Source organism: Peromyscus leucopus, chromosome 3 (genome assembly GCF_004664715.2).
Source record: "Peromyscus leucopus breed LL Stock chromosome 3, UCI_PerLeu_2.1, whole genome shotgun sequence".
Classification (NCBI taxonomy): domain Eukaryota; kingdom Metazoa; phylum Chordata; class Mammalia; order Rodentia; family Cricetidae; genus Peromyscus; species Peromyscus leucopus.
The window spans coordinates 38871215-38885378 of NC_051065.1; the positions used below are offsets into that span (position 1 = coordinate 38871215).

At 44.2% G+C, this 14164-nt stretch overlaps 1 protein-coding gene across 4 annotated transcripts in view; it reads right to left on the bottom strand.

Moving 5' to 3' along the window:
• Slc26a5 (solute carrier family 26 member 5) overlaps positions 1 to 13373 on the bottom strand; it is a 40664-nt gene extending 27291 nt beyond the window's left edge. For 3 of the 4 annotated variants that reach the window (XM_028890920.2, XM_028890918.2, XM_028890919.2), the window contains exons 1-6: positions 13169 to 13373; positions 12231 to 12370; positions 6824 to 6934; positions 3902 to 4068; positions 3211 to 3375; positions 353 to 505 (exon numbers count right to left, since the gene is read on the bottom strand). In XM_028890920.2, coding sequence (XP_028746753.1) covers positions 353 to 505; positions 3211 to 3375; positions 3902 to 4068; positions 6824 to 6934; positions 12231 to 12370; positions 13169 to 13320 — 888 coding nt within the window. In that variant the 5' untranslated portion in view covers positions 13321 to 13373. The remainder of the gene's footprint in view (positions 1 to 352; positions 506 to 3210; positions 3376 to 3901; positions 4069 to 6823; positions 6935 to 12230; positions 12371 to 13168) is intronic. The other variant, XM_037203572.1, reaches the window with a different exon arrangement.
• Positions 13374 to 14164: the final 791 nt, after the last annotated feature.

Genomic DNA, 14164 nt, shown 5'->3' on the forward strand with positions numbered 1-14164 from the left:
TCTACCTGCCTCTGCCTCCCGAGTGCTGGGATTAAAGGTGTGGGTTACCGCCACCCAGCATAATGTGTGATCTTTAAAAAGTAAGCAGGTAATGGAAAAAACTTAAGGAAAACAGATTCCTGCAAATCCCATCTCTCATAGATAACCAAGGTTAACATCTTCACTTAGGTTTTAAAAGTCATCTATCTCTATGTTTAATGCATTTTTTAAAAACTATTTTGTTAGTTGTTCTGCAGAATGGGGGAGGACCCTCCAGCTCCCAGTCCCTCCATCACCCACTTCAGAATCCCTTGCAGGAGCAGGTGCATGCGATAGCAGGGGCTGAACAGGCCACCATCTTGCATGTACTTACAGCAAAGAACTCTAGAGGAATGGGCGCTGGCAATTTTTCTTTAAATCTCTCATTAAACTCCTTGCCACCCAACAGCAAACCAAAAACCATGAGGCCAACGCCTAGGGAACACACGTTGAGGTTTTTGACATTCTGCAACACAGCAACTGTACTCTGCAACACAGTGAACACTGCAGGTTTACGTCAAGCCGCGGCTCCCGGTCTGCACGACAGCAGCACACGAGGTACCTAGACAGGCAGCTCCCAGAGACAGTGTGACAGAGGCTGGCTGAGCGGAGAGGAGGGGAGATCGCTCTGCGAGTGCAAGGCTCCCATCTGAGTTGCTGAAAAGGTTCTAGACACGGAGGGTTACCACAGTTGCATGGCAGAATGGACGCCCTGAATTCTACTGTACTATACATTTAAAAATGTGAACAGTGAGATACATTCGTTATGTGTCTTTAAAATATTTGATTTTTTTGATCAGTCTGCATGTGTGCCTGAGTGTATGTATTTGAGCAACATGCATAGAGGAGCCCATGAAGGTCAGAAGGATCAGATCCCCTGGCACTGGAGTTACAGGCGAGTGTGAGGTTCCACGTGGGTGCTGGGAGAAACCCAGGTCTCGTGCAGGGGCAGCAAGCACTCACAGCTGAAGCGCCGCTCCGGCCAAGCTTCTTGTTGAATATATTTTACCATAGTAAAAGAGTCTCCAAAAAATTCAGCTGAGCCTCAACTGAAAAGAGAGGTGGGTGGAGGAGAGCTAGTGTAAAATTCAGTGGTGGAGTATGTATTGGGCATGCCCAGGCCCTGGGTTCAACCCTCAGCACACAGTCCAAAGGTTTCAATCTGAAGCATCTCTCTGTATCTTCTACAGATTAGAGAGGTATTTTCTTTAACCTAACCACACAACTTTATACTCACAATTTTTACCCAACAACATTATGGCTTTGTTGTTCTGTTTTGCTTGAGACAGGATCTCACTAGGAGTCCTTGAACTCATGTTCCTCTGCAGTGTTAGTACTGGCGTGCTCCACTATGCAAGGATTATGGTGCTTTTCATATGCTGATATCAAAATGTAGCTCATATAAAATTCAGAAAAATACCTCTGGGGCTGAGTTGTGAATGTTATGGAAGAATCAGGGTCAACCCCACAAAATACAGCAGAAGTCAATACCTAGCAAAGCTTTAGAAATCTGACTTAGCAATTGTCGTGGGAAGGTGACAGTGAAGCCAGGCAGGCTTTGGAGCCAGGAGAATGGTGTCTAGAAAGAAGCCCAGGAGAGCTCGAGAAGAAAGCCAGCCTCTTAGGGCTATTGTCTGGATACCCCAAATACAATCATTTCATTTGAACCCAACACAGCAGAGAGCCCACCACACCTGCCCTGCACAGCCTAGTGTTCATGCAGGCACAGACTGCATTTCCTCTAATGCTGAGTCATTCTGAGAAGTCTTAGAGTATGAGGTGTATTTCTAGCTATCACAAGAAATTAATAATTTGCGGGATATCCTTACAGTTTGATTCCAGTATTATCAATTGCGGAATTCAATTTAAATGCCCAGAATTGTCCCAGAACCCTAATCTAAAGGTGTCTGTACTCAACTCTCAGAGCATCCCGTTCCCTTCTTATAGCACTTAAGACAGTCTGTGATGCACATTTGTACAATCATGGTTCACCATGACTGTCTTCCCATTGGACTGTCAGCCCCAAGGTCAACACTGTGTCCGCTCAGCTTGTCACTCATCTCAGTGCCCAGTGAATGCCTGGCAGAGAAACACCTGCAAAGGCTACAGACAAGGAGCTGAAAATGTCCTCTGCAGTATTTCACTGTCAACTGGCTATAATTACTTCAGGGGCCATTTAGAAATGCTTTTATTGTTTTGTTTCATTTTTGTTTGTTTGTTTTTGTTGTTGGATTCTAAAAATAGGTTTTGTAGTAGTTGTTATTATTTTGTTTTTAAGTATTTGATCTGTGTGTGCCCCCAATGAAGCCAGAAGGGGGTGCTGGGTCTTCTGGAGCTAGAGACACAGGCAAGTATAAGCTGCCTGACGTGGGTGAGAGGAGGTCACTCTGGCACCCTGCAACGGCAGCAAGCACTCTTAACAGCTGAGATGTCTCTCCAGTCCCCATTCAGGATTTGGGAAACTATTTTGTTAATGATTTCTAGCTTTATTGTATTGTGTGAGAAAACATTGAATTTTCAGGATTTGTCATTAACTTCCTATAATTAGCTTTGGCTCGATCAGTTGTTTTTACGGTGCCCTTGCAAACAGCTTCCACTTTCTGTATTGTGTATTGTCTAGACACATTTCACTATATTAAGCTGATTACTTATCTGACTTAAGCCATTTATAGCTCTTTTTTTTTGCCTGCTTGAATAAGCAGCTTTTAAAAGAGATGCCTTTCTTATTATATCTTCTATTTGTTTGTTTTTTGAGGCAGGGTCTCACTATGTAGCCCTGGCTGGCCAGGAGCTCACTATGTAGACCAGGCTAGCCCCAAACTCACAGAAATCTGCCTATTCCTGCCTCCAAAGGTGCTAGGATTAAACATGCATGCCACTACACCCAGCTTTCTATGATATCTCCAAGTTATTTATTAGTGTCCAAAAACAAAAAACAAAACCCACCCACTATAATTTGGTCTTAAAGGCTGTCTCTTCAGCTAATTAGAGTGAGGGCTGCAGGCACCAGCAGAGCCTTAATAACAAACTCCTTCTGAAGCAGGGAGAACCACACCCACAACGTGGGCTTCAGGCTTTAACCTTTGTCCTAGCCCTCTTCTCAGAAAGCCTTAGAGGAAGAAGGTGAAAGACAAACAGAAGCACACGGGGCAGGGGTGTGGGGAGCCAGTGAGTCAGGAGTCTCTTACTTACATACACCACTGAAAAGATCCCACTGTACCGCTTTGTTTTAACTCCAAACAGGTATTTTAGCATGGAGGTGAACACATGCACAGCAGCTGCAGTGGTAAACCCTCGCACCAAAGGCTCCGTGAGGTATATGGCCACAAATCCAAACCTACAGACACCTAGGCAAAACTATAGTTTTAAAATGACAAAGAAACAAACAAATAGCACGGTGAGTCAGAAAATGGCAATCAGCAGAAAACATGTGATTCCTTTCTAGGTTATTTCCTCTTCCTGTAGACTTGTAACTGTGGCAGCTAACAGATCACTAGTTATAAATAATGCTAAACCTGCAATGGCTTGAGTCCCTCAGAACCTTGGCCACGCTTATCCTCTGCCGGTGAAGGGCTCGTTCATGCAGGCAATACACACGCCATTCCCCCTAAGCTCATAAAGGAGGCCTCTTCCCCAAACTACCACCCACTCCATCAAACTTATTTTGCTTTTGGAATATCTGGAACACTCAAGGGAAGCTTGCTAGTCATTTTTAGTAGTAGCTAAGGTATCCACTGGGCAGCTGTTCTCAGCATCTTGAGCCCTCAGCTTTGGAGTTTTGCTGTCGGGCACTGCCCACACAGAGTGAGACCAGCTAAGAGAATTCAAAAGGCATTTCACAGACGAACAAACTGGAGTCCATCTCCTCACACTGGAGTCTCACCTGAATGATTCCTGAAAGTAAGGTCACAGACATGGCAACTTTCACTCGTAATGCATCTCTGGCTTCCGTACCATTGGTTGCGTTTACTCCTCCTGGGATGACTATATCATCTGGTACTAACCGAACAGCCACACCACCAATCATCAAGCTAATAACAGCAAAAGGACCTGGAACAGAGGCGCATGAAGGAGCACTGTTCAGAAACTCAGAAGTTAACCCAGTAGCTCTGACGTGATGACCTGCTCAGGGGCTCATAACTTAATTTTAACCAAAAGAACGACCCTGAGTCATTTTATCAAAAAGCAGGGAACCCAAGCCGGGCGGTGGTGGCGCACGCCTTTAATCCCAGCACTCAGGAGGCAGAGGCAGGCGGATCTCTGTGAGTTCGAGGCCAGCCTGGTCTACCAAGTGAGTTCCAGGAGAGGCGCAAAGCTACACAAGAGAAACCCTGTCTTGGAAAACCAAAAAAAAAAAAAAAAAAAAAAAAAAAAAAGCAGGGAACCTGAGTGACTTCTGAGGTCTATGGTGATATTTTATTTGTACTGAAATGTGATTTTATTTGTATGTTAATAAATAAAGTTGCCTGGGGGTCAGAGCTAATAGCAAGCCATAGCAGAAGCTGGGCGGCGGCGGCGGCGGCGGCGGCGGCAGCGCACGCCTTTAATCCCAGCACTTGGGAGGCAGAGTTAGGTAGATCTCTGTGTGTTCAAGGATACAGCCAGCATGGAGACACAAGCCTTTAATCTCAATACCAACCATCGACCTATCTGTACAGACAGGCAGTGACGAGGAGGTCATGTGATTGGGTTTACACCAATGAGAAGGCAGAACAGAAAGTCAATAAAAAGGACAAACACACAGGAAGTAGGAAGGACAGCAGCGGCAGTGAAGGGTAAGGTTTTTAGCTCTTAGCTATTGCTCTGACCTCTTGGGCTATTAACTCTGTATTTGGCTCTGTGTTTCTTATTTAATAAGACCGTTCATCTACGGAGGTCCTCCTGCTCACAGATAAGAACCAGGGAAAACAGGGAATATGAAGTACACAGGCTTATCTCTTCAACAGAAGGGATATGCCTGTTTTCCACCCAGGAGACTGGGAGTGAATGCAGTTAAAAGCCTGGTGGCCTGTGCTATCTATAGGGATGGGCCACACCTGAATCCCCCAGACTATTATGTTTACCCCAAATTCTTCTCCCCAAGACCTTTACCCTGAGCATTGCTTCTCAGTGAACAGTTAAGAGAGATATAATACGGACTTTGAGGCCTGCTGACCTCTATGCTATCTAAATGACTGAGAACATACCAGATCCTAGGTCCTTAAGCTATAGAACCCATCTTCATGGTAGAGGCCATGTGTACTTTGCAAAGGAGCTTGAATATAGTCATGTCTTAAGCTTTATTGTGCACATGGGATTGAGATAATTGTTACAAAAATTGTACTATACTTAAATATGTCTAAAATAGACTTCCTGGTGTTAGACTCTAGAAATCTGAACCAGCACCGGCTAACTAAGTCACGCTGAACTGGATTTCTTTTCTCAGCAGGCCGGCTGTAGCCTTTGCAGGGACCTCCACAGTGAAGCTGCGGGGCTGCAGGGTAGCTCTGTCGGGAAAGTGCCTGCTCTGCCAGCTTGAGGATCTGAGCTAGGATCTATAGCGCCCACATAAAATCTGGTGTGGTAGTGCGTGTCTGTAACCCTAGTGCTGGGGGAAGAGGGTGGTATAGAGAAGTGAATCGTTGGAGCTCAGTTGTCAACCAGTCTAGCCAATCAGCGACCTCTGGGTTCAGTGAGAGACTTTATCTCAAGACATGAGGAGGAGTGTGATAGCAGAAGACACCTGACATTCACCTCTGGCCTCCACATGTGTGTACACATGCATACATGTGCATTTATACACGCACACACACAGATGCATGCACACTACACACATGTGGGAGAAAGAAGTGGGCATTTTACCTCATAGCTCATGTGTGGTAATCACAGGTCAACTTATGGGAGTCAGTTCTTTCCTCTTGATGGGTCACAGGGATTGAACTCAGGTCATCAGTTTTGGACACAGGCTCCTTGACCAGCTGAGCCATCTTACCAGCTCAAGAGCTTCAGACTTCTGCTGGAGCCTAGGAAAAGCTCTGGCAAGGCCATGGGCAATTCCTGGGACCACATGGACAAGAGATGAAGGGGAGGAGAGGGGGGAGAAAGGGAGGAAGTAGGAAGAGAGGTAGAATTGCCTACGTAAGTCCTTCTGAGATGCTGACCTCTCAGGACTGGAAGAGATGGTGAAATGATTGTTTTTCATGAATCCTATTTATTTTTAAAAGTGATGTACAATATAAGCCTCTAAGTTGGGTGGCATTTGTTACCAAACAATAGATATCTGAAACACTGTATGAGTTTGTTTGCAGCTGGCGGCCTTACAAAGTTCTAGCATTATAATTAAATTTACCTGCATCTGTTCCTAAATGTACCGAAGAGAGAACATGTATAAATCAGCGCTCAAAGTATGATGAAGATGCTATACATGCAAGGTGATTAGGAGCCCTGAGTATCACTATTAAAATAAATAAGGAAAACCAAACACAGGCCAAGTGTATTGGGAAATAAAGCATTAGTCTCATTTTACAACTTTCAACAATCATTCTTTCATGCAAGAAAATTGCCCATTTAATTAACCCAAGATTATAAGAAAGCTATTAATTTTAGAAATCATGGAGAAGTGGGGGAAGGAAGAAGAGGAGGAAGAAGAGGGAACATGCACGTGCTTTTCTGTTGCTGGGAAATGAACCCACAGTTTCACACAGGCTAGCGCTCAACTGCTGACATACATCCTCAGGAGTGTGCAGTAGCATTTGTAAAGCAGTTAATGGGTATGCAGCCAACAAAAGTTCTGTTAAGCAATAATAACAAGCATATAGGTTTTTACCTATAGATATGTGTCTGGAGGTTCCAAAGAAACAGTACATGATAACAGGATAAAATGAAGAGTACAAGCCAAACACCGGAGGTACAGCTGCCAGCATCGCGAAGGCCAGGCCTGCAGGATCGGAAGGCACAGACAGGGCCACGGTTAGCCAACAGCAGGGTGTGTTCCTCTTTACCGCTTGGTCTCTGATGAACAGGTGATAAGTGGATCTGACGTAAGTGGGTGGGTCTAGCCTGCCTTCCCTCTGCCCTAAGCCCACGAACAATCTGCTGTCCACATAGTCCAGGCAATATATTGGCTAATCTTGATTATAAACTTGACAGAATCTAGCATCACTGCAGAGAAACTTCCTGGCTGGCCTGTGAGGGATTCTGTGGATGAGGTTAACTGAAGTGGGAAAGCCATTCTAAATGTGGCCTGTGCCATCCCCCGGGTTTAAGTCCTTCTCTGGCTGCTTCCTGACTGCAGATGCATGTGACCAGCGAGTGGCGTCACGCCCCTGCTGCTCTGCCTCCCTCATATGACGGACCGTGCCCTAGGGCTGAGCAGAAAGGGACCTTCTTCAAGTCACTTTGTCCCATATTTTGTCACAATAGTGAAGCAGGTGACTGACACAGGCCCTTGGCCTGTCGCCTCCCTTTTGCTAGTGGATGGAGTTTTTGCCTCTGTCTGTCACAGATAAGAGTAGAAAATTTTCTCTTGACGGGTAGAGTCTGGTATTGATTTACCCAGATGGTGCTCTCTCGAATGGGATGCTTGAGTCTCTGTGATATCAGCATCCTCCAAAGTACCATTTCCTGGCCCACCCACGCCCCCCTACACCTGACTCCTAGGCTCCATTACTTGTCCTGCATCAGAAGTTATGCTCTCCCAGCCTCCTCTGTTGCCATATGCTCATTCTGTAGACAGTCTTCTTGGACAGCTATCTTCCAAGTGAGTCAAGCCTGGTTCACTTTTGGGTTTGCAGTTTTCCAACCAGAACACTTGATATTTTATTTCAAGAGACTTTAAAAATGCAAGTTGCAACCTTCAGGGTTGTTGATAAAATTACTTTCCTTGGGGAGAGAAGTGAATAATATCTATTTCCTCCTATGGTCCCAACAATAAAGAGAGGTATGATTCAACCAAAGTGCACTCAGAGAAAGCAATGAACTTACAGAGTAATGAATGGGTGACCTTAAGGCAGCCACACCGGAAGCTCTGCACCCAGCATGGATGATGTCTTCCTTGTGCTTCTGTAGATGGAATCCCTTCCCCATTTCTAACTTTTAGCCCAGTGGTTCTTAATCTTCCTAATGCTGTGACCCTTTAATACAGTTCCTCATGTCCAACTATAAAATTATTTTGTTGCTATTTCCTAAGTGTGATTTTGCTACTTTTATGAATTGTAATGGAAATATCTGATCTGCAGGATCAACACCCACAGGTTGAGAACTGCCGCTCTAGCCTCTCCAGGGACTCTGGAGTCATGTGCAGTTAGGGCAGAATTTGTACATGACTGGGTAGGAGGGGCAGCTGGATACACAAGTGAGGGTCTCATGACCCTCCCTGCCCCTCCTCCCAAGAGGAACAGCAACAGTGAGAAAGAGAAAGAAAGAGAGAGAGAGAGAGAGAGAGAGAGAGAGAGAGAGAGAGAGAGAGAAGCCGCAGGAAATCCTCAAGGGATGTTCCTAGCAGCCTTGTTCATATGGCCAAACCTTAGAAACAAGATGTCCTTGAATAGGTAATAGAGTCTGTTTTTTAGAGCCGTTAGGCTGTTTTTCACTCAAGAGTTAGATGGCAGTCTCTACAAACTCCAGGGGACATGGCCTGTGCTCTGAACTGCTCTCTTGCACTCTGCTTACTTGTTCTAAGTGGAAAGGAAATGCATAAGGTGTTACTTCTTTCTAGAAAATTCTTATTCCAAATTGTGTCTCAGTCTCCTGCGTTCTGCTGGAGTGATGCATGGAAGAGGGAGTCTGGAGATCATCACTCATAGCTCTGCATTGGTCTTGGCATTCCTGCATTATGTAGATGATAAGCACTGTGTCCTTAGCTTTGAGATCTCAGTGAAATTTCTGGGACACCTGGAAAATGCATTTTCTGCATTTTAATGCTCTAAAGGAAAATAGCAAACGAAGAGTTGGAAAGCATCCCTGCTTCATATGCAATGATGCAGTCACTCTAGTATTGCCTTTTGGAAAAGTTATTCTAGCAAAAATAAATTTTAAAAAAGCACGTGCACTGTTCAGAGAGCCAAGTGATGTTCCAGGGCTCCTGCTGGGAACACGCCATCCACAGGGCAATCATCCTAACGCCGAAACTTGTTTTTCTGCTCTTCTCTCCATTTTCCCAAACCAGGGCTTCTCAACAGACGGCAATCTTGTCCCCTCCAGGTGACATCTGGCACACTCTAGAGACATTTTGTCATGATGGCAGTGCTACTGCCGGCTGGGATCAGAGGTCAGGAAGCTGCCAGTGTTCTACACCACGTGGCAGTCCCTGTTGTGATATGCATTTCCTCATTTAACAATTCTGAATAGAAACCACTGGCTTTCTAGTGTTTCAGCTTCTCCTTATACAGTGACATCCCTTTTTTCATTGCCGATAAGTTTTGTTTCCCTGGTATTCACATGGTTTCCTACGTGTGTCTTGCTTTCATTGTTTTCCGTTTAGTCTGATTCCTTGCAGAATTCCTCCTGGACAGCTCTTTGTTGTTTGCGCTCTGCCTTCTGGATGCCTGACTTGATGAAAGATGGTACATGGAGACTGATCATTGGTGTTATCTTCTTTTTATCATTACCTATTTATGTTTCCAGAAGATTTCCCCTACCTTAATTTCCAACCCTTCCATCTAATGTTACTCTAGGAACCGTCTCAGGTTTGGTTTTGGTGAGCTCTGTCTGATTCTCTGATGCTCGTTTTAATAACAGCAACCCATGATTATTTCATAGATACAGTGGGATTTTTTTTTGTCTCTTTAAAGATTTACCCTCTCCATTATTTCTGTTTCTGATGAGTTTTTTGTATTTATTATTATTATTATTATTATTATTATTATTATTATTATTATTGTAAGTGTGTGTGCATGCCTGAATGTGCATGCTTGTGCCTTGGCGCACACTTGGAGTCCGGGGGGCAACTCTATCACATCAGTTTTCCCTCCACATTTATGTGGGTCCTGGGACTGAATTTGGGTCACCAGGCTCTTGCAGTTAGGGTCTTTATCCACCACGCCACCTTGTCAAACCCAGCTCCTCCTCCTTCTTCCTTTCTTCTCTCCACTGTGATTGAACCGCAGACCTTGCTGTGGTCTACCACTGAGCTACGCACCCCAGCGTATTTTTACTTTTTATTTTGAGGCAGGATTTTGCTCCATTCCTCAGGCTGAGTTGAGACTTCTTTGTAGCCTAGGGAGACTATGAACATATAATCCTTCTGCCTCAGCCTGTGAACACCAGGTCAGGTTAACCTCTGTCTTTCTTAAAGCTTCATGAGAAATATCACTTAGTTTGTTGATGGGTTTTATTCTAGGGCAACTCAGAGTTCAGCCAGCATCTTCATTAGAGGACTTCCAGTCGTCACTGTTTCCTGTGTACTACACAGGAAATACAGCAGCGTCTTCTTAGATTCGTTCTTTTTTATAAGAGGACTTCCTAGTCGTCTCACTGTCTATTTCCTGTGTACTACACAGGAAGTACAGCAGCGTCTTCCTTAGAGGACTTCCAGTCCTCACTGTCTATTTCCTGTGTACTACACAGGAAGTACAGCAGCGTCTTCCTTAGAGGACTTCCAGTCCTCACTGTCTGCTGCCTACACTCCTGGTACACTGCCTTCCTCTTAACCTTTAACTACGCCCAGCTCTTTTCCTGGCCACACCTTAACTCCTATTGTTCTTTCTGTCAGTGCAGTGGTATTTGCTCCGCCCATGACCTTGGGCTATATGGCCCAAAGAAAGCAGTGCTTCCTGCCATCCTACATGACCATTTAAAAGGAGAGGGAGAAGGGTCACATGCGCCTCCTCCCTGCTCCTGCCTTCGAAGTGGATTCGCTCCCAGTCAGATCAGAAGATGACTTCAGTGGTCTACTCCGTTCTGTATTGGTGAGTGTATTTCCTCAGTTTATATCTTACTAAATCCCTTATTACCCATTAAATAGACTCACATGGATTGATCATATGTCTGAAATGCTTTTCTCAGCTCACATAAAAAAATATTTTTGATTTTTTTTTTACAATTTCACGACATGCCTATACTAAATTTGATCCTTTCTCCCTCTCTTACCTTTCCATCCCCTCCCTCTCCTTTTCCAATCCTTCTTTATAGCAACTCCTTCCCACCTTGACCTCTTCCTTTTCTTTGTGTGAGCTGCCGAGCTGCTTGCACCAACGCACACTGAGTCCACTTTTCCAAAGAACTTTTCATTACTTCTTTACTTAAACTAGTTCCCCAATAATGTCTCAGTGTCCTGTCTTTTCCTTTATGATGTTTACAATTTAAAAATGTGTATGTTCCTTTGTTTCTTGTCTCAGTCCCTAATTGGATAATTAGTTAGCTCTCTAGAGATGAGGGGAACCAGTCACGTGCTTGATGAGCATGTATTGGTCAGGATGGACAGACTGGTTTTTTTTTGAACAGGGTTTTACTGTGTAGCCCTGGCTGTCCCAGAACTTGATACTTGGACTAACTTGGCCTTGAAATCACAGTGTCCCATCTGTGTTAGGATGGAGGACATGTGCCACCTTGCCTGGTCCACAGATTGATATTTTCTAATGTTCTTATATGACAGCTAAACCATAGGGTTGTAACGAAAAGTCAGGATATCATAATCCCTTTCAGTTATGCCATGGTTAGAAGCAAGAACTACACACAACTACAACAAAATGTTGACTGAGCAACTGACTGGTCTTCAAATCAGCACCACCACTTTCTACTGTGAATGATCCCAAGGCTTCTTACGTTTTTGAAAAAAATTGTTTAGAAAGGCAAAAGTTACTAGAATAATAATGGCAAAATCTGCAACCATGATAAACACCAGCTAAATAATTATTTGAAGGGATGGAAGTGAGGGAAACATAATGAAAGACACCACACATACACACACACAGAGACAGAAACAGACACATCTCACACACACACACACACACAGACACACACATACACCACACACACAGAGACAGAAACAGACACACACCACACACACACACACAGATGGAGACACACACACACCACACACACACACCGAGACAGACAGACACACACACTACACACACACACACACACCACAGAGAGACAGACACACACACACACCACACACACAGACACACAGACAGACAGACACACTACACACACACACACACACCACAAATACATACACACACACACACCACACACACACACACAGAAAGAGTACGATGTATTGTACTAACCTTGGGGGAGCTGAAGCACCCCGGTGCTTATGCCGGAGACCAAGTCCCCCAACACGTACTCCTTGAATTTATATGCTGGCAACCACTTAGTGATGGGCAAGAACATGTAAATGATGTTCCTTACTTTTTTAGGAGTACATCTAAGAAGACAAAGACACAACGTTGTAAGAGACATCTCCATAGAACCCACACTGGGGTGTTCTCTATTCTTCAGTTCCATGGATGATAAGGAGCAAATCACAATCAGTGATTAAGATGCTACTGAACGGGGTGGGGACACACAGGAACCCAAGACAGGGAGGCTGGACCATCCCTGGGGTAACGGGGGAGGTAGATATTTTAGAGTATGTGGAGAATTTGAGAACAGCTATGTGAACCTTTACATAGATGTAAAGCAGAATAGAAAACCAATAAACATGGTGTGCTGGTTAGTTTACTTAAACCAACATAACTTAGAGTCAGCTGGGAAGAGAGTCTTAATGAGGAATTGTCCAGAACAAATTGGTCTGTGGGGAATCGTCTTGATTGTTAACTGTATAAAGGGGTAATTCACCAAGCGGGGACCTGAATCGTGTTAAGAGAGGAGATAGCTATCAGGGGTCCACCAGTATATTCTCCCCCTGCTCTTGACTGGCTATGACGCTTTAGGTTCCTACCTTGCCTGCCTGCAATGATGGAACCGTGAACTAAATAAATCCTTCCTCCCTCTGCTGCTTCTTGTCAGGCTGTTTTATCAGAGCAATGGAAATGAAACTAAGGCACATGATGAAATGCATGATGGTGACATGACCAATCAAAAGGCTGACAGCAGCTGAACCACCAGGAGTGGCTCTATAAGCTAGGAGTGCCCACTATTCATTCTTTCTCCATTTCCTCAGAGAGATCTCCTTTACACAGGCGACCTTGCAACTCTTGCAGAAGAGGAAATGGCTACGTACGTGAATGCCTGTTTCAGCTTATCCCCGATGGAATCTGAGACCTTGTCCTTGACATGCAGCCTCTCCTGAAGGACGGGATGACTAAAGATAGGCCTTTCCACGTAGTACTTCTGGGTTGCCGCAGGGATTTCATTTTCTTCAGCATGATCCATGGTCTGCAGTTATTCACCAACAGCAGGAGACAAGCATTTCTGAATGGTCACTAAGGGAGAAAATAAAAACCCATTTAGATGGTAAAAGCCATCTCTTCCTCAGGGTGTTCTAGGCTGTGAGGACTTCTCAGAAACCCCAGAACACTTCCCATGATGTTGTGTAGAGTAGGCACTAATAAATATAGTGAACAAAAATGAATTTAAAAACCCATACAACCTGTTTATTTCCCCTTAAAACAATAAATAGGTAACATGTAAATGTTCAACAAGAGCTCATGTGTAGTTTAGAGACTGTTTCACAGCCCCATTGCCTCTAGCTCCGTATTAGCGGAAGTGGGAGTCAGGGGAACTCTGATCAGCTGTCTGTCAAACTAACAGAAAAGATGGCAAGGTTGGTCCTTATTCTGACCACACACCTTGTGAAGGTATTTTACCATCTTTCTCTGTGTTTCACTAATACTTGCTATTCTGTTCAGGGCTAAGGTAACTTGGTGACTTTTGCAGTAGCCCTGAGTTAAAATTGTCAGTGCACTATGGTATTGTTTCAAAGTTGGCTACATTTGGAGTAGTGTTGATACCTTTCCCTTGATGCATACTGAAAATTACTTATATAAGTAAAATAAATATTTACAGAATAAAAACCCAACATGGTTGGACATATGGAGGTATATACATACATACATGGGAAAACTACAATAGTAATTAGAAAAATGCAAATATGCACTTGTATGTAATAAAAATATGTAGCATGAATCTTAAAGAGTCTTATTAATAAAACCAAACCCAAGACCAGTTATTGGGGGTGAACGCTGGAAGATCAGAGAAGCAGAACAAGCCACAGCTT